We start from the raw sequence: 19841 nt of genomic DNA on the forward strand, positions 1-19841 counted from the left end.
TATCCCCTGTGTGCCTTGTCGACTCACCTCCTCCTCCTCCCCATCGATATCCGCTCTTGGGTTGTTTTATAGCCTCGCCTTTAAAATCGGAGGAATGCTAGCACGACGGCGAAACATATATTGAAACATTCGGACAGAGTTCGAAGTCGCAAGTAGGTCGGGCCAGATGGCTGTGCGCCGGTAAAACGGACGCGTCTTGATGGATCTATCTCGCGGCGCTCGGATGATCTTGTAACTCAATAATTCGGCCCGATAATTAATGTCAGATTTTAACAAGTAATAAACTGTCACGTGCACGCGCTCGTGCGGCGGGCTTCGAGGGGCGTGGGTGGGTATTTTAATAGATTCGACCCCGCGATCCCGCGAATGAATTCCTCGCGCGCGACGCGCGGGTTTAAAAGGGCCTGTTATTGATCGCGCGCCGCGCGAGCGGCGCGGATCGGCGAACAGCTAGTTCGGCGGAATAGAATTTAATCAATTAACTCTTTATCGATGCACACGCGGCGCGAGCCGTTGTGATATCGGTGACACGGACTGCGTACGTGTGCATCGGTTGAAGTGGATTAGTGCGCCGGCCGAGTAGTTTCTCGACGTTAAACCGGCAAGAAGGCATAATAGGATCATCGGCTTTGGGTTTAGCCGACCCCCTCTCCTTCCGCGTTCTCCCCTCCTCCTCCCTCCCTCACCCGCAGTTGCCTTAAAAATTCTTCAAAATTGCGTTTCACATAAATTATTGGAATATTTCGCATTTGGATAACGTGACTCTGTATCCAATTAAACTATATAATTATTTGCTACCTCCAGTTACAGAGGGAGATAGAGAGAGAGAGATAATTGATTTTGGGCACGTGCGGGTATTATAATCCCGCCGATAAATAACGCAACGATCGCCGCGCAAAATAGAATTCGCTACTAATTAAATAGGGATCGCGCTTGTTTCTCCATACGCGCGAGAGCGCGCGTAGGGGGACGCGGAGGGGAGGGGGAGGAGAGGGGCACAATCGATTGTTCGATATATACACGCTGAATTGTGGTGTTAAATAATTGCTTTAATTCGATTAGCGCATGACGATGCGGCAACAAACCAATGGGAGATTAATGAGAATGAATGACCGAGGAGAAATTGGAGCGGGGGAGTTCGGAAATCACGGGAGGGAGGCTGGAATCTGTCTCAAATGCCCAGTGCCCGCGGCGACGTGGTCCCGGGAGTTAACGGAGGAGGTTCCGGGGGTCGGCTGCACAGTCGTCGTTAGATAGAGCGATGTTAGATATATAGAGCGCTGATCAAATCTAACTGTGATTTGAAACTGTGTGAATTGTCGGCGGCTGAATCGACTAATCACGGCTCTGTTGATCCTGCCGTTTAGCGGCGGGCGGTAGTTAGAACGAGCGCGGACGCTGAACGAGCGATCGATCTTTCTTGTTTCAGGTCGATCTGCACAACGGCGGGCCTAGCAAGACGCAGAACATTTCCGGAATATTCATAAAGAATGTCCTGCCGAACAGCCCGGCCGGTAGAACCGGCGGTCTCAAGGTAAATACGGTTTCCTCGAAACGATCCCCTTTACCGTCGACCGCGGAAATTGTATTTTCTTCACCCTATTTGAGAGAGCAGCTCCCGGCGTCTCCAGGTTGCAAACTATAAAAACTTTAATAAAGCTAGGGGACGGGAACTGCTCGCCGCGCGGTTTTTTGCCCCAATAAAGATTTTTATCACGGCGAGAAGGTTCACATTTGTATGTATTGTACAAATGTGTATGTTATATATACGCGTTTCGCTTTAAAACACGCGGACCGCGCACCGAGCGCGGTATACCAACTTTTTGTTTTGTAAAAATATATATTTGCTAACTTCAATTTTGCAATCTTAATGATATCACGTGGCATTTCCTTCCCCCGTTCCCAGCGCTCGCGAGCGGCATTTGTGAATGTGTGAAAATTTAATAGTCCACAATTGCGCCGCGACGTTATAGTCTCTCTCCCGAGCTGCAGTGCCTGGAGACTTAACTTGCGTATATATACGCGCGTGCTTTCAGATTGGAGATAGAATAATTGAGGTGGACGGCGTCGACCTGCGGCAGAGTACGCACGAGCGTGCGGTGCAAGTTATACAAGCTGCCGGAAATCCTGTCAGCCTCGTCGTCCAGTCCCTCGTGAATCTGGTAAGATCTCGGTCACGACCGGGAATATCGATGTTTGCCCCGCACTTTGCCCGCGCGCTCGTCCTCGAGACTCGAGTTTGTCAGCCGGCTTTAACGCCGTTACAAAAGTTTCCCGAACGCCGTCGTTGCTCTTATCGAGAGAACTTTTATTTTTCCATCGACGTTTTCCAGTCTTTTTTTTTCTCTCTTTCGTTTACGTTTTGACAACGCGAGATGTATTATAATGACGAGAGAGAGAGATATATACGAATCTGGCAGAGTATTGATTTTTCTCCCCTCTTCATGTGAATATCGCGTATCTTGATGAGAAAAAGAAAACTAATCACGTGGCCAGTGAAAATAAATATTCCTTTCCGAAAGGTGCTGCCTGCCCCGCGAGTTTGTTACATTCCTATTGGAAGCGAGCTTTAACCTTGCTCATGAAAAAGTCTCTACATTCCTGAGGGAAATAAATTCACGACGTGCAGCTAAACCCTTTACAGCCGCTGAAATTTACGACATTGCTTTACCTCCAGTAACTCGCGTAACGTTTACGTTACACGTCGTTTTATAGTCTGCAACTTTTCACGATGTACTTTTTCTTCTTCTTTCACGTTAATCTTTGCAGGGGAGTAATTTAAAATATAGCCGGCGTGTGTCACGAGAAGTAGAATTAATATTTTCAATCAGAGCTTATTGAGGCACGTTATTAAAGTAAGAGATAATATTTAGCTTGAGCGTATAATTCGACAATCAAATCGCTGGAAAATTTCTGTAACTGTTACTAATGTCCCCTTGATTAAATGAATCAAATTATCTTACTGTCAATTATTTCGGGTATGCAAATTTAAAATAAACTTCCCCCGTAATCCAATTTCTATCTTACTGCCTCGAACCGGCTCGCAATTAATACCTCGCGACATTTCGTAATGTAATCTAAGGATTATTCCGCTTGCGTTTGACGACAATCTACGCGCAAACGGAAAGTCAGACTTTGTGTGTGCGGGCTAGGTCCTTCGGCGAGGTTCGCCATTATAAATCCGCGCGCCGCTGAGCTGACTCGATTTGCAAGGTACGAAAGTTTCACCTCGCAATTAACCCGTACCCGTGGCGATCGATTCCGCTAACCGGACGTTACCGCCGTCATCGTAGTCCCACGCAGGGACGAAATTGAACTCCGTAATGTCGTTGAATGGCAGCGCCGGCCCTAGGCGCTCCGCCGTTTAACGTTCGCTTCGCCTGTCCTCCAAAGCGTCGCCGATAGACACATTACGCGAAATTGGATGCAGAAACGCCTGGGATACAGGGACGGCATACTGTGTATGTGTGTGTATGTGCGTGTGTGTATGTGTGTGTGCAATGGCGATACTTGCGAAATGTTAGCGTCTACAGAAAAGTAGACGGCGAAATCACCTCGCGGAGCGTACAACGCAAACAATCCCACCGCTCGGCGAACTTTTATTATACCGCCGCGCCGCCGTCGCGAATCTTTATCCGGTGATCGCGAATTTTTACGACCTCGAGCGCGCGCGCGAGATGCGCCGCGCCGGTTCGAGCTGGCTCCTCTCTTGCCTCTTTTACAATTGGCATCTTACGATCGGATATACGCGCGCGCGTTCGCGCGAGGTGACGCTATACACGCGGCGCCAATGTAAATTTAACATTGACGTCTCCGATTGTTGACGCGCTTCTCTACGCGCCCGCTGGCGTCAGGCGTGACTTTGTTGTCCTCGTCAGTGACGGACGATAAATTTTTGAGATGCCGGTGACGAGCGCAGTATCTCGCAGAACGAGCTCGTAATCTCTCTCGACGGTAAAAATTTGCAACGATCTGTCGCGACTCCGACACTGATCGCGCGGCCTTCGCGTTGACTATAGGCCCAGTGTCCGAGCTCTAGGACGAGCTTTCGGTTAAAAGTTAACTTCGAACACATCGACATGCACGTTGTTCAATAGCGAACTAGCTACCGGAGGGGGGGAGGCTAATATAAACTTCCTTCGTGCGATCGTGTGATCATCGACAACCGTTCGTGTTATTTTTGGCTTCGCCGAGGAGCACGGACTATTTTTTGATGCCGCGAAATTAGCTTTTGAAACGAACGCCGGGGAAAGACAGGTTTCGCTACCTGGTTTAACGAATATTGTCAAGTGCCGTTTCAACGTTAGGTGTCAGGTGCCCATGATAGCGCTGCACCTGTTTGCCGCAGCCACGGCGATTGGCGAAACGGTCTCGCGACATGGCTCTGAAAGTGACGTCGACTCTCCCCGAAATTTCAATCGGTACGCTCGCTCGCTCGATTCTGTCGAGCGGAATCGTCGACGCGCGGGGAGAATGGGCGATGCAGTCGAGATACCTACATACATACGCGAATCGCGAATTAATTGGAAGACGGAGAGAGAAAGCGTGAGAAAAAGCAGGAGAGAAGGAGTGGCGAAGGCGCGAAAGAATAGGATGGAGAGAGAGAGAGAGAGAGAGAGAGAGAGAGAGAGAGAGAGAGAGAACGAGCGAGAGAGGGGACAAGAGAAAGAACGAGAGAGATAAATGAAAAGGATGAAAGAGAGAACATGAGAGCCATTATATTGGTGAACAGCTCTTGTACGCGTATGATACACCCGGGTCGATCTTTCCAATAAATCTCTATACGATGAGTGGTAGCGAGGGAAAGAAGAGGGAGAAAGAGAAAGAGAGACGCAACAATGGAGATGTAAAGTGATGACAAACATGAAGAACGAGGGGAACGATGAAAAGCTATTGTAAAGACACTTAGATAGTGTTCGTGATCCAATTTATCGAAAAAGCGTATCGAAAGACGCAAATTTTTCATTAATTAATTCTAATTAATTAATCTGCGTATAATTTTATATACATTATTGATGGCACTATATACGTTTAAATTTCTTTGCTTCGCTTTCCTCCAAAATTTAAAAATTTTAAAAATACTGTTGTTAAATTAATCGCTTATAAGACAATAATATTAATCAAACGACGGTTGACTTTCGCCAATCTTTCGAACTTGAGCTAATCTTTTCGATCACGCGATTGTATCGGTGTATTTAAAATTTATCGATGGTAGACGATTTCTATAATTGTAGCAACGATCTTTATCGATCTTTCGAACGCGTATTTCTTCTTTTTTTTTTACGAGAAGCGGGATGGAGTATAGGCGAGAGAGAAGGGTTGTGCACTCGTCTGATCGCCAGTGAAAGTCGGAGGGGGAGGTGGAGGGTTGATGCGGTTCGCCGGAAAGAGTGGTTCACCTCGTTCCGAACGAGCGCGCCCATCATCGACACCATGGACCATCGACGAGAGCTCACCCTCCGCCCTTGTCCCCCCTCTATACTCCCCTCCCCCTGTATGAACCCCCGGCGGCGTCCCCCGTTCGCCGACCTCTCTCGCCCTCGCTCGCGGGAACTTCAGTTTCGTGCACGAAACCGCCTGGTCGACGGCGGTTTACCTGATGTCACTCGGCTCAGTCGTTACCAGGCGTCGCGATGCACCGGCTCTTTGGACGCAAATGCGTCACCTTTGTCGTACGTTCTTATATTAAAACGGAAAAACGGCACAGTTCCGTTGGCGCATCTTCCGATCCAAATTCGGCGAACACACGCGCGCGCGCGCGCGTGCGCCGGTCTCTTTAACTCTCGTCAGCGCGCATCGCCTACAGGCGAGATCGCTCGAGATACAGCCGCTGATGCACCGCGCGTTCGCGAGAGAACGTGTGTGTACGTACGCAATCGTAAATCGCATCGTAAACAACCGGGGTTTACTTTGACTTACGGCATAGATTACCAGAGCGGCACCGTGGGAAGGCTTTTATATCGGAAGGAGCGAAATTGAATGTTCCACAAGTTCCGAGTAATAGAACTCCAAGAAGCCGCGGAAGCGAGCTTATGCGGAAACGTGTATCCGTATTCCGCCTCTCCCTCGATCGATCGTCGAAAAAGTGAAGAAAAATAGAAATTTAATAAATATTCCGCGTTGGCGAGAGTCAAGGCTGACCGATTTTGTTTGCTGACCTGGCCGCTGGTCCACGTGTGTTGCTAATCCAAGCGAAACAGCGGATCGCGATAACGGCAAAATGAACGTTAGAATGAATCGAAAAGTGGCTTTCGATAATTATTTCGGAGCTATTTCGACGTTATTTCCATGTTATAATTTTTTTGTTCTGCGTGTGGGCGTATACGACTTCAATTAGTCTCGTGTAAGGGCGTTTCTTCAAAAAGGAAACGCGTTTGTCTCGTACAAAGAGGATATTAATCGGCAAACACGTGTTGCACGAATTGTTTGCATTATTACATAGAAAAATACAAATACGATTGCGAGGATATCGCTTTTACTGAAATGCGTTGTAATACCTTTGGGTCACTGACAAAAATTTGTCGCATCGTGTTTAATTTGATTTGCATCGAATTTGTCGAATACAGACGGGTGCTTTTTCGTTCCAGCGAGTGGTATATGTCCGCATATTTCAGTCGATTTTTTCGAAAAGTGCACGTGTCGAAAAAAAAAACAAGAAAAAAAAAGGAAACAGAGTCATATGCACGTGGGACATATAAATAATTTTTATAGCCGAACTTTTACGCACAGATGTTCCCCTATCAATTTATTACGAGGATCACCATCGCGTTCTAATAGCGTAGTTCTACATAACTGTCGTTTTATCGTCGACTTTACGTGTTTATGAGACAAAATCGTTAACCTTCTCGAAATATAATCGAGATCCCCCTCCTTCGAGACTCCGTTGAAAGGGAAAAGAGGAAGACACGTCGCGGGGATCTCCATGCCACGCGCGCATCATCGCCCGTCTGTTTTACGCGTTACGGAATTAAACTCCCGCTCAATTGCAGTTACTTTGGCAACAATTCAAGATGCTCGGCAAATATTTCCGTTGTACTAATTCATTCCGACCGGTTTATCTGGACGGCCTGCGCAGTTTATCTCGTTGCTAAAATAAGTATGGATCTCTTTCAAACAACTCCGCGGGACTATCTGCACCATATATTTTCCTCTTGCTGTCTACTTCAATTTCCTCTCTCTCTTCTTTAAAGTCAATCTAGCTTTTTCCTGAACGTATATACTGTGGATGTATATGTGTGTATACTGGATGTACTTACTGCGCGCGTATGTGTGTGTGTATGTGTGTGTTTATGTTTTAGTTTACAATTAATATCTTGAAAGCATTGCAAATATATATTCAACGCAAGTTTAATATGCGCGTTCTGTTATTTTATTGTTATTTTATTTGCCGGAGTTTGATGGAAAACAGAATTAATAGCACGGCCTGTTATCGCAACAAGTTTACAAGCCATACAAATTTTTGTATGCCGTTTTTTCAATGTGATTTCAATGCTAAACGCGAATTCCGTGAAATATATGTATATTCCGGCGCAATAAGCAACGTTAGCTCGGAGCATAAAACGCTGCCGGGGGGATAATGTTACATCGGAATGAATTTAAGCTGGCTTGCGTGCGACTCCAGGATTTCCAGGGAAGATCTCGGAATTGTTGTTGCAGAGCCCAGAGCACGGCGGCGCCGTCCAGGAGGAGAGGGATACCAAGGCCCGGAGGCAGACCGTCAAGAGTCACACGTCGTCGTCGTCCTCCGGCGTCGGTCCTGGAACGCCGACGGCCTCCTTACGTCATAAACCACCGCCGGTTTCGCCCGCGAGATCCATCACGCCGGAAGTGATACAGGTCGGTTTTTTCTCCTCGTATAACGTTCGTAACATCTTCTCGACTCTCGAGCAATTAACGCGCGATAATAACGACATCAGTGAGATAACAAGTGCGTGCTCCCCATTTTATTGACGCATCATTCTGTCTTTGTTGCACTGGATGTTGAAAAAAAAAACAGAATGACGCTCGTGTCGACTTGTGTGCATCGTTAAATGAAAAGCACCCAGTCGACTAACAGTGATTACCGTCATATGCGTATATACGTGCGTGTTTAACAAGATTACACGTGATTGTTCTATTTACAAACGCTTCGCAAGAATTTTATTAAATGTCACTTCTGGATTCGGCAAGAAGTTTCGACGACAAATAAAATTATCGGGGCTTTAAATCGAAATCTGCGTCAGACGATTATCTTGCCGTTGCGCAGGCATTGTAGGATCAACCGCAGCAATTTACATTTTGTTCATGATCAATTAAAAAAATTGCGGTGCGCGATTCGTGTTTTTCCTCGGCTTTCTGCGTAAGGGACAAACACAATTGCTGCATTAATTGGCAAAATGGCGCGGGAGAAATGCCGCGCGTCGGATGACTCGGCAGGAAAGCAGGAGGAAGGGGAGGGGGCGGGGGCAAAGGGGGTTCCACGCTAATTAATTTCTTTAATTGAATCGCCGACTGCACTTTTTGCGCGGACGGTAAAGTGTATTCCTGTACTAATTAAATGAATGCAGGCTGCGCGGTCACGAGGATAATCCTACTTACTGCTCATATGAGCTTCAAACATAATAATTAATTCGCCGGTTTTCATTTGTCAACTTTATTTGTTTTACATAGTTTATGCTTTTTCAACATTTGCATCTAGCTGTAAGTGGTTCCCTTCCTAACAATCGCGTAATTAAAAAAATATATAATGCAATTTGCAAGCACATCATCTTCGAGAGTACTTCGTAAGTTTCACTTTTTATATTTTATAGTGCAGTCTGTGTGACACGCACGACACATGAATGATATTTCATTGACGCAGGAGGAGATTTTAGTCCCCTCGCTTCTGACAATATCAATTTATTTGTTGCGTAGCCAGGATTCGAGGACGGCGTTCCGCGCGGGGACGCCCAGAAGCAAAGTTCGGATGGCTCGACTTCCGGTGCGCGAAGGTATATATAATTATAAAGAAATTGTGAACTTTGTTTTCATTCGCTTCAGTTATCTAAGGTCTTCAAGTAAATTATCATAATTGTACGCGTCTAATATTTACGGTAGAAATAATGAACTTTGTTAGAAGTTTATAAATACGAATTCTCGTTTAAAAATACGCATATTTTTTTCCCTTATCGCTTATCTCTCGCGGGCAAATGTTATTCCGCGTTCCGTTTACACGAGAGAAGTCGGATGCCCAGAGCGTCCCGATCCTTCCTGAGCGCACGTTGTGCCCCGCAGATCCTCCATGAAGAAGTCAATTCGAAAAACGGCCCCGTCGCCACCCGTGAACCCGGGTATCCTTCGCGAGGTCAGCGAGGAACGGGAGGATCACGCGCCCCCCGCGCCCGTCGCACAGCCCGCCGCGAAGGCTAAGTTCTCCTCGGACGAGAGCTCGGACGACGATGAGGAGGACACGCGCTTGCTGGAGGGAAATGTCTACACGAAGAGCGGCATCGAGGTAAACCGATACGCTCTCGATTCTCTCTCTCTCTCCCCCTCTCTTTGTCTCACTTGCTACGATAATAACGCGCTACAATAAAATTCCCGCTTGCGCTAGATCTCGCGGAAGAGCGCCGGAAACGTGAGGCGCACGAAGGAGGAGATCGAAGCGGATCCGGAGAAAGAGGACGAGTTCGGCTACACGGCCAGTGAGTGACATTCCGCAACTAAATGTAGACCGCGATTCCGAAACAATTGGAAATTGATATTTATATACTATTTGCGTCACACGAGCGACGAGCTCGATATATTCATATTCCGTGCGATCCCCTCCGCCACCGCGCGTTCGGCGGTGAAAATTTCGTTTCATTTCATTATATCTCCGATTGATCGATCAATCAATCTGCATGATTGATCTGAGAGATAAGTGATTATACGTCGCTGTAAAATCATAAAATGCAACGTGCGCGGCCTCGGACGCGACGTCGTCGCCGCGGCGATCGATCGATCTCCAACCACGCGAGCACGCTCTCATAATTTTTGCAGAGAAGATACAGAAGAAGTATCAGAGGCTCGGGCATAAAGTGCTGATGGTCACCATCGAGAAGGACCGACGGGGATTGGGCATCTCTCTGGCGGGGCATAAGGACAGAAACCGAATGGCGGTGTTCATCTGCGGTCTCAATCCGAAGGGTGCAGCTCACAAGAATGGCGGGCTTCTCATCGGCGATGAGATATTGGAGGTGGGTGTATTTCGCTCTCTTGCCCTCTTTCTCTCTCTCTCTCTCTTTCTCTTTCTCTCTGGCGTTTTTACGACGTGCCATTTACGACCGCGGTTCCCCACGGCTACCTCGTCGGGTTGTTTAACCTTCGTTTCACGCGCCGTCTATAATCCGTTTAACTCGCGCGCCCGTTGCGACGGTACGCGCGTTGCGGGTTTTCTCGAGAAAATAACACAACACCGTCTAGAACGTATATATTCCCTATAAGCCGAGAAACAACGTACGGCTCTATTGCACTTACGATAATATAGATAAGGCGAAAGGTTCCTGTAAACCTACAATTTTACGAGAGGATTTTCGCATTTAATTGAAATATTTATCGTTAGAATGTATGTAATCTAGAAATTATATAATATAATTACATATTTTGACATTAAATTAAATCAATGAAAGTGTCGGAAAAATCGGAAAAACTAAGTCATATCCGAATGCGCGTGCAAATCTCTATTTTATTTTTAATAAAATTATTTTTTATCTTTATGATATGCATCTAACGGACGAGCGAAAGAATTTTTATATTTGTTTGTTGGCTGGCATTTCACAAGTTTTGTTACGTCCGTATTTTGTTACGCATTTTATTCGATTACGTAAATACTGCAGAAAAACGAAATTAAAATATTATTTTCTGTTCCACTTAGGTGAACGGCTACGTATTGCAAGGACGAAGTCATCTGAACGCTTCCGCTCTTATCAAAGGCATGGCCGGTACTCTCTTCAAAATCATCGTTTATCGGTGAGATACCAGAGGTTTTTCCGCGACGTAACGTGACGCGGAGACGACATGTATAACAAAATTCATTAAAACTATAAACGGATTTCGCCTGTTGCAGACGATCGAAGGCTGTCGACGACATCGCCGTAAAGCCGATAGTCCAATTTCCACCAACCTTGGATGACGTAAGTCAATTCGCGGCGTTCACCTCTTTTTTTTAATTTTATCTTTACCGCATGCAAAACCGGCTGCGGAGAGTACTCGTAAAATAATAAATCAGTGAAAAGCAATTGAGGCGTTGCGTAACACGCTCGACGCGTTATTAAATTAATTGAACAGCGACTGCGAGAGAAAAAATGCTGCATAATTATTTTAATGAATGCATGAATGAACGATGATAAATTTCGACGACGCGATACTTTGTAATAAAACGATGCTGGATCCTATATTTATACCATACCGAAAAAAAGGCAAATTTATAAATACTCAAATATGTTCAGCAGCGACATACGTATGTATGTTTAAATATGCAGAATGTAGATCCGATAGATCATGCGATAAACTCATTTCCTGTGAAAAAAAGTAACATAAAAAAAGTGACATAAAAAAAAGAGATATTAGAGATACAAAATTAATGTGAGTTTTTATGCGAACGTTATACGTACGTGATAAATTATATAGTCGTACATTTTATTTGATGGATGTATCACATTGCTACATAAAACGACGGCCGTAAAACGAGATATCGTGTGTTGCAGGTTTTTATAGACTACTCGAAATACAAAGGCGTTCGTGACGTGCGAGTGAAGAAGGCAAGTGTGTCCGCAATTACGGCGAAATTGGCCGACCGATCGATACTTTTTTTGCACAATATCTTACTTTCTAATACTAATTGCCGCGATTGATCGTTCGCAGAGTCAATACGGCCTTGGCATAATGATCATCGAAGGAAAGCATCTGGCTGTAGGGCAAGGGATTTTCGTGTCCGACATTCAGGAAGGCAGCGCCGCGGAACAGGTAATTTTCGCTCGTACTTACGACCTTGGATGAGCCTATTTTAAGCGGGACTTCGTGTACTTTACAACGCGACCGATATTTCAGGCTGGATTGCAAGTGGGCGACATGATCCTGGCTGTTAATCTGGATAGCTTATTAGGACGCACGTACGATGAGGTTCGTATTCCTTTTCGCATTTTCTTCTTTAAACAAGGAATTACCTCGCCGATCAAGATGTCAAATATTTGGGCAATTTATATTCTATCTCGTTAACTTTTTTGTTTTTTTTTTTAAGGCGACGGAATTATTGAAGAAAGCGGAGGGCGTCGTCAAGCTGGTAGTTTGTAATCCTAACGAAAATAAAGATCAGAAGGAGAAAGAGAAGGGTAAGACTCAGGAGCTCAAGGATGATTCGTCAACCTCGGTTGCACAGAAGACCCCGCAAAAGGGTGGAGCGTCAGGTGAGTTTAACGACGTGATTGAGTCTCTATTATACATTTACGAGGAAATCTTGTAATAATGCACATCCATACATTGAGAAAAAAAAGTTGTTGAAAAACGTAACATTTGTTTCATTTTACCAAAATATTTAGTCCGATACGTTCAACTAAACGTTACTACGATGACACAAAATAATTTGTTACCATCATAAAAAATATTATTTTTTAACTAAACTATTTTGTTTCAACAAAAATTTATCGTATTTAACTCAACCGTTCTAATAAAAATACACACTATTTATTATCCCCATCAGCATCGTTTAGTCAGTTTGACACTTGCACGGAAAGAATGATTTTGTTAAAAGGTCTAAAAATTTTACTGAATACAGATCTGAAAATAATTTTTTGTTAAATCGTCAAAATTTTTTGTTGGAATATTAAAACTGACAAGCATTACTGTAAAACGTTTTGATATTCGAGCAATCATTTTGACTTTCACACAAAATTATTTTGATTATTGAACAAAAATTATTTTCAGATCTGAATCCAGCAAAATTATTCTTTCCGTGTGGAATTTAAATAAATATATTACTTGGATAACTAAATAGCATGTAAACACAAATAAATATTACTAGTATTTCGAACAAAATAATTTAATTGACTTGGTTTAGTTTAATTCTTAATAAAAAATTTTGATAGTTGACATGAATGAACTATATCTTTCTTTGTGCAACTAAAGAATTGTTGAATTAACTATTGGATTAAACAACTATACAAATTTAGTTCGTGCAATCAATTTTTTTTCTCAATGTACATTTCGTTCTCAAAACTATGGTTTTGCACGAGATCTGCATTTGATGTTTGATCCTCCGTTATTGTAATTAGCGACCGGCAAGGAACCCGACGAGAAGAAGGTCCGGCAGGATCCAAAGACTTGCAAGATCGACGTCGGCGAGGAGGCGACGATAGAGTTTCAGAAGGAGAAGAACCAAGGTATAGGTTTCTACATCGCTGGCGGTTCTAACACTCCTTGCGTGAGTACATTTGATAATTTTCAATATGCATTTAGCTTATCCGCGTGATCGCATCGCAATATACCTTTTGTATAATTTTTTTCAATTCTGAGACATTTTATTAGAGAATACGATAGCATGCGATATAACGCATGTAAGAGAAGAGAAAAACATAAATAACTGATGCGTCAAGAAGATAATTTTCGAATATCACAAGTTACGTAGAGATATATATACCGATGCCACCTAATTTCAAAAATATTAATAATTAATTTAATATTAAATCATTATCTATGTTAATGTATGCACTCTTGAGAAATGACCCTTTTTCTAGAACGGGGTGTTCGTTCTGGACGTATCTCCCGAGGGGGCGGCTGGGAAGGACGGTCGGTTGCAACGAGGCGATCAGATTCTCAGCATAGGCAACGAAAGCTTCGCGGAGATAGAGTACGACAAAGCTCGCGAGACGGTCCTGAAGCAAGCTGCTGGGAGTGTACGTGGCATTTGTATACTCTATTAAATAATCGTCCCCGTTTTAATAGAACGGGAAGAAGATATACAGCCTTGTGGATACGAGTTGTATATAAGCGGCGCTACACAACTGTCACATATAACATTTTTCTGACGCGACTTTTCGTCGTTCTCGTTTTACAGATCACGATGACGGTGTTGCGCCACGAGAAACCAGCCGAGGAATACGAGGTCGAGATACAGAAGAAGAGCGGCAAAGGAGCTGGTCTCTGTTTCGCCGCGTTCTGGAGCAACAAGGGGGTGTACGTGAAGGAGCTGGTGAGTCCGATTCTCCAAATTCTACGACGTAGTACCTCTGCGTCGACGTGTTTTAACGATCGCGGCCTACCGAATTCTATAACGTCTACAGACAGCGGGCGGTCAGGCTATCGAAACCGGCAAGATCTGCAAGGGTGATCAGCTCGTGGCGATCGGCGGACTGGACGTACGCGACGCCTCCCTGGACGACATCGCCTTTCACATGAAGATATCTAATCCGCTGCAAATGAAGCTAGCTAGGTACCATTCCGCCAAACAATGACAGGTAAGACCGACGTGCCAGGCTACGCGATCCCATCCGAAACGTTAAGTGAGAAATATACGAGGACTGTTTAAAAAGCGTATCCGAGGGGGATCGCCTTATTTATCTGACTTGAACGAGTGTGGACCCGTAATCGTAGCGCGAATCGGCACTCCATTAGCGTTAGCGTATATATCTCTCGAATTATCTTTCAGGGTTCTGCGGGCGGAATTCTCAGCGTGTGTCCCGACGTGCGAAGAAGCGCCTGCAGACACCGTGGATTCTAGTGTGATATACATACATAGGTAAAATAACGTCTCGAGATAGACCGTATAAGAGTACCTTTGTTACGAGAGCCGCGTGCAGCAGAATCGCGCGGCTCGCTCTATTTAGTTACACGCCAGCGTCGCCAATCGATCTTGCCGTTCGAGCTCGCGGACTCGCGTGCGACACGAGACGTGAGACAAAGAAAGAGAGAGAGAGAGGGAGAAGTAGACCGAAGAAGAGACGGAGCACGAGAGAGAAAGAGAGAGAAAGAGCGCGATGACTCACAAACGTATCACATCAGTCCGAATCCAAGGACCGGCGGAGGAGAGAATTTTTGTAACCAGCTTGTAGAGGGTGTATCAAGTCGAGTGAAATCCCGTCGATCGGCCGTCGATCGAGTCCGTCAAACAATTCCGTCTGCCGAGGCTCGCGCTCGTGCAAGTAGCCGATACGAAGTATCTTATATACATACACTCACACACACGTTATTGTAATTATATAGCGAGATAATACGTATTATTGTCGAGGCGAGAGTTCAATAACGGGAATTCGTCTCGTTCGGCGGATATAGGAAGTCGTAATGCAGATAAATCGATAATAACTCACGAGTCTGCAATCAAGGCTCGCGAAGGGAGGGGGGAGGAGAGGGGGAGCCGCGGGATCGTTCAGATCTGGTCCGTTCTCTTCGGATTACGCCGTTCCCTCTGTATATCCCCGATACTACAAAGTCGAATCCGCTTATACATTTCGTACCGCATTCTCGCGTGCATATACACTTTAAGGCAGGCAGAGAGATAAGTAGGACCGATTGTAGCGCGCGTTTTCTCAATACGGCGAAGTATTTTCCCTCTTTTCCCTTTCTTTTTACGATAAGACTCTAGTCCAAGCCCCGAGATCGACGTTCCGGCGTTTCCCGCCTTAATTATCGCTCTCGCTCGCGTCGCGGCCGCTCCCGCCGCCGTTGCCGTAGCGTTATTATACTGTCGCATATTGTATTTTTAATATTATTAATTAATTGATAAGAAGCACACACGGGACGATGTACGAGCCACGTCGAAACAAAAAAAAACGCGCACGTGTCCCGCGACTTTGATTGGCGCTCATATCAACACATCAATCGTTGTGAAAAGTCTTTCTCATGTCCAAGCTCGCGTAAAATAAGACATACACCAGTTTGGTAAAATTCGTAAGTAGAATTTTACGAAACGCCGAGGTTAATCTACAAATCAAAGCCGGAATTATGTAATTACAGCGAGAATTACGGATATATCGTTTCGAAGTGGCTCGTACGTCGGCATAGCAATCGGTGTAGATCGCCTAAAGAACATTAGAGGTGAGAGACAAGGGGAGGCACATACGTACACACACATACACATCCACCTTCGAGCGTAGACCGACGAACACGGGGAGCGGTCGCGTTGAATGTCGAAACGTCGATCGAGAGGATCATTTTTTAGCTGTAAGTGCTTGGAGACGCGCGCTCGAGATCATCGCCCGGCGCGCCGAGATCTCGCCGTGCAACAGTCGCGAGGGTTTGTTCCCCAGCGGACGGCGGATAATATCATCCCGAGTGTTCAATCGTTTCCCTGTATGCTCTTGACCGCCGTCGAGCGCACGGCAGGCGACGCGTCGAAAAGCTAGACTGGCTTGTCAAGTACACATATAGTTAAATTAAATCCTATCGTGTAAACTAGTCCTTACAACACATAGCTTAGAGATTTTCAGAAAGAGAGAAAACAAAAAAATAAATACAAAGAGAAATTATATATATATATATATATATAAAATTATATATATATATAATTAAATATATAAATAAATATAAGTACAGAATCTATACAATAGGAGTCGCGGAACATGTTTTAATTTAACGAGTCGCTCATATCTGTCATCGCGTGAGTGGTTGCACGTTCTTAAAGAACGTTTCGCATTTGAATCTCGTATAGTTTATTCGTAGCGAAGCGTTTATAAGGACGTCGGATCCCGCCTCGGATCCGACGTCCCGAAGAGTAATGTCATTAAAACTGTTAGTTGTACGATCATTATTATTATATATTATATAGTATATTACGACGAGTTGTATAAAGAATTAATTATTGTGTATATCGTACGATGCGTTATCGCGTACTAAAGTTTGGACAGCGGAGAAACAGAGCGAACCTGACGAACAGCCGAGAGGCGTTGAAAGTCGAAAAAAAGCAAAACTGTGTTCAAAATAATAATTGTTATCAATCAATAATCTATCGTTATCGATTGATAATAATAATTATCGATGAAAGAGATTTGATTGTGAAAGAATTATGAGAAGATACATTGATGCAGTTTACACCTCAAATTTATCCGCATTAATTTACACGAACGTGCAAAACTGTTCCTTTACGTTTTTTTTCCAGTTTTATATCCGATATGCTTTAATTTTTAATGCAAAAATGCTCTTTATTTTTCACCTAATTTATTTCCCTCTCATTTCTATCGCACGACCTGTCAATTTACATTTCTTACTGTATCGCGTTGTACGTTGTATGTTTATTATAGCTTAGAATCATATTCGTTCAAAGTGCACGTCTCTTCATATCTCTAACTTAACACCGCTTCTTAAAATTCCATTGAAATCGATTAAAATATCGACGACGATAACCATCGCGTTTCTACGATGTTACGAAAATATTTCGGCACTCGACAGTCGTTCGAGGCTGTCGGCGCGTTCTTAGAAAATTTTACCTGAGGCATAGAATAAATAAATGCGTCTAGCGTTAGCTGTGCGGAGGAACGGAGGCGAATAATCCATCGCGAGAATCGCTGGTCCCGTATTTCGCGTCACCGAGTTCGAAGTCGCGTCCCGCGGTTACGAACGAACGTTCGAAATCGAATTGTCAGCGCGCGCGAGATATTCATTTCCCGGCGTAGGATTACATCACGAGAGGCTCCCGCGACTCGACGGCCGCTTTGGAAGTGCACCGACGATCGCCGGTTGTTTCCGCAATTGGCGGGAGATAATGATCGCAACGGCGTCGTTCGGGGCGAACAGCAGTTCCATCCAGCAACTCCAATTTCGCTGTCGTTTGCGTCGGAAGGTCGTGTCTCGCGTTTCGTGATTTTTCACGTTAAATCGAATTTACCCTCGAACTACCCTCCGCGTCACGTAATTTCTCGCGTGGAGGCGCGACTTCGGAGGCGGTTTCGACTCGCGGATACACGTGGCTCTATTATCTCGACATTGCGTATCCTCCATAGTTACAGTTCTGTTCACATGTGCATTTATTGTATGTACGATTATTGATAGCGTTATTGCACACACGAGCGGGGCGATTGTAAAATGGCTCGAGGGGCCGGCCCGCGGACGATCGTCCCGTCGCGATCGAATCCGGGCCGGCCGGCTGCAGGGCATTCTCGCGAGAAAGTGAAACGGACGAGAGGATGATAAAAGAGAAAAAGATGTCTCGTGTAGCTCTCTCGTCATGTATTTTAGGTAAATTAGAAAATCCGGTGCCATTTTACAATCAACGACTCACGATTATTGTCCTGATTATTGTTATCATGATTATTACAAGTCATGCGGTCATCGTAGCGCGGCACTACCGAGAGTAAGAAAGAAATTGATTATTATTATAGAGTAAGGACAAACCGGAAAGGAGAAAGTGAAAGAGAGACGGGAGATCTATTAAAAGCATTAATTGCAACGTTGTAGTAAACGATGTTTGTTATTGTTGCATAAGTAATCTCATTACACCACTTTTACCTTTTATCTATTGTCTTACTAATCAATGACGGCGGCATATTGAGGTAAGTAAAGCACTCGTCTCCTATTACAATTTTCATAACATAAAAAAAAAGATACTTTTTTGCCACAGTAAGATCCTTCTTTAAAAAGTATACCTGCCTATATCGTAAGTTGTATGCAAATCGTGCAATAAAAAATTATTCTTAAATATTTTCAATACTTCCAGATATCGTGGTTGGAAACGTGTTTTGCAACAAATAATTCCTACGTTTCTCTTAGCATCTGTTTAAAAAAAAAAAACAATTGAAAATCTACATTTTTCGCAATATTTCCACTTCGCTTGCAGAAATTTTGTTTCGATGTAGCACAGTCGAGAGCGGACAATCGCGCGACCAACTCACGGAAAACTCACTTTTCGCTTTGAGAATTGCTTTGGAATAAATTTCATTTCTCGGCGCGCGCGTTTCTGAATGCATTTCATTTCGAGATCGAATATCGATCCGATGACGCGGCGGGACGCCGATTTATGTGTTTCGCGAGCGACGCGAAATCTCGACGGTGCCTATGTACCATTACGCTTCTTTTTTTTTCGAGTAATTAATTGTGCATTATCGCGCGCTCATGACCCACTTCCGCCGTGGATAAACGGTTTCTTCGGTCCACTTAGAAGACGTTCTTGAAATAAGAAGAGTGAACACGACGGTGAAATAGATCCCCGCTGCGCGTACATACGTCGCACGCGGCGCGGCGTCGCGCGTGGCGTCTCAACGCTCGAACGCGCCGCGTGGAGACGTGTTTACTAATTAATACACACGCGATTACACGCTGCGCCCAGACGGCGTGTAATCGCGCACGCTCGTTAAAGATCGGATCCTGATTGTCCTCGCACGCGAAAACGATTTCACTCACGCGGGCCGCGAAAGCGAGGCGATTTTATGTTACACGTTTTCGCGGCGAATCGGTAATAATCTACGGAGAGTGTTATACACTTGTGAAACATCTTAATTTCACAATAACGGGAGTTATGAAAGTTTCCTGTGTAACTTTTGCCTAAATATATCACGGGGAGAAAATTAATCGTGCGGCGACCGCTATCTGGTGCGTGAAGTACGAATTGGGAAGGACAAGAAAAATCTCTGCGGTCGTCCGCGGCCGCGCGCGGTCTCTCCCGAGGCGCGAAATGGAGCGACGCGGGCTCGTTCGATTCTTTCGTGAAGCGTGAAATTCCACGCGCCAGCAAGAAGAGCTCGCGCGCGGAGCGAGCGGGCGAGCGAGCGTGCGAGCGCTTCGGAAATCGAACTTGACCCTGAAAGTTTCGCTGATCGCTTTGACAATCGGATGTCAAGAGAGAAAGGCGAAAAGCCGCCGTGCGCGCGGTCATTCGACGCGCGAGTTGACGTCAATTTGTCTGTCGTAGTCATTGGTGC

General features: G+C 44.9%; 1 protein-coding gene across 1 annotated transcript in view; it reads left to right on the forward strand.

Annotated features, from left to right (window-relative positions):
* The window catches only part of LOC105451163, a 102455-nt gene extending 86017 nt beyond the window's left edge, over positions 1-16438 (forward strand). Inside the window, exons 22-39 of the mRNA XM_011691441.1 lie at positions 1430-1534; positions 2037-2162; positions 7657-7836; positions 8893-8969; positions 9253-9472; positions 9572-9662; positions 10000-10196; positions 10874-10968; positions 11066-11132; positions 11706-11759; positions 11863-11964; positions 12049-12120; positions 12239-12404; positions 13269-13417; positions 13731-13889; positions 14051-14185; positions 14277-14450; positions 14642-16438. Of these exons, the coding sequence (XP_011689743.1) occupies positions 1430-1534; positions 2037-2162; positions 7657-7836; positions 8893-8969; positions 9253-9472; positions 9572-9662; positions 10000-10196; positions 10874-10968; positions 11066-11132; positions 11706-11759; positions 11863-11964; positions 12049-12120; positions 12239-12404; positions 13269-13417; positions 13731-13889; positions 14051-14185; positions 14277-14447 (2166 nt within the window). The 3' untranslated portion in view covers positions 14448-14450; positions 14642-16438. The remainder of the gene's footprint in view (positions 1-1429; positions 1535-2036; positions 2163-7656; positions 7837-8892; positions 8970-9252; positions 9473-9571; positions 9663-9999; positions 10197-10873; positions 10969-11065; positions 11133-11705; positions 11760-11862; positions 11965-12048; positions 12121-12238; positions 12405-13268; positions 13418-13730; positions 13890-14050; positions 14186-14276; positions 14451-14641) is intronic.
* Positions 16439-19841: the final 3403 nt, after the last annotated feature.

Source organism: Wasmannia auropunctata, unplaced genomic scaffold, assembly GCF_000956235.1.
Source record: "Wasmannia auropunctata unplaced genomic scaffold, wasmannia.A_1.0 LD336053.1, whole genome shotgun sequence".
NCBI lineage: Eukaryota > Metazoa > Arthropoda > Insecta > Hymenoptera > Formicidae > Wasmannia > Wasmannia auropunctata.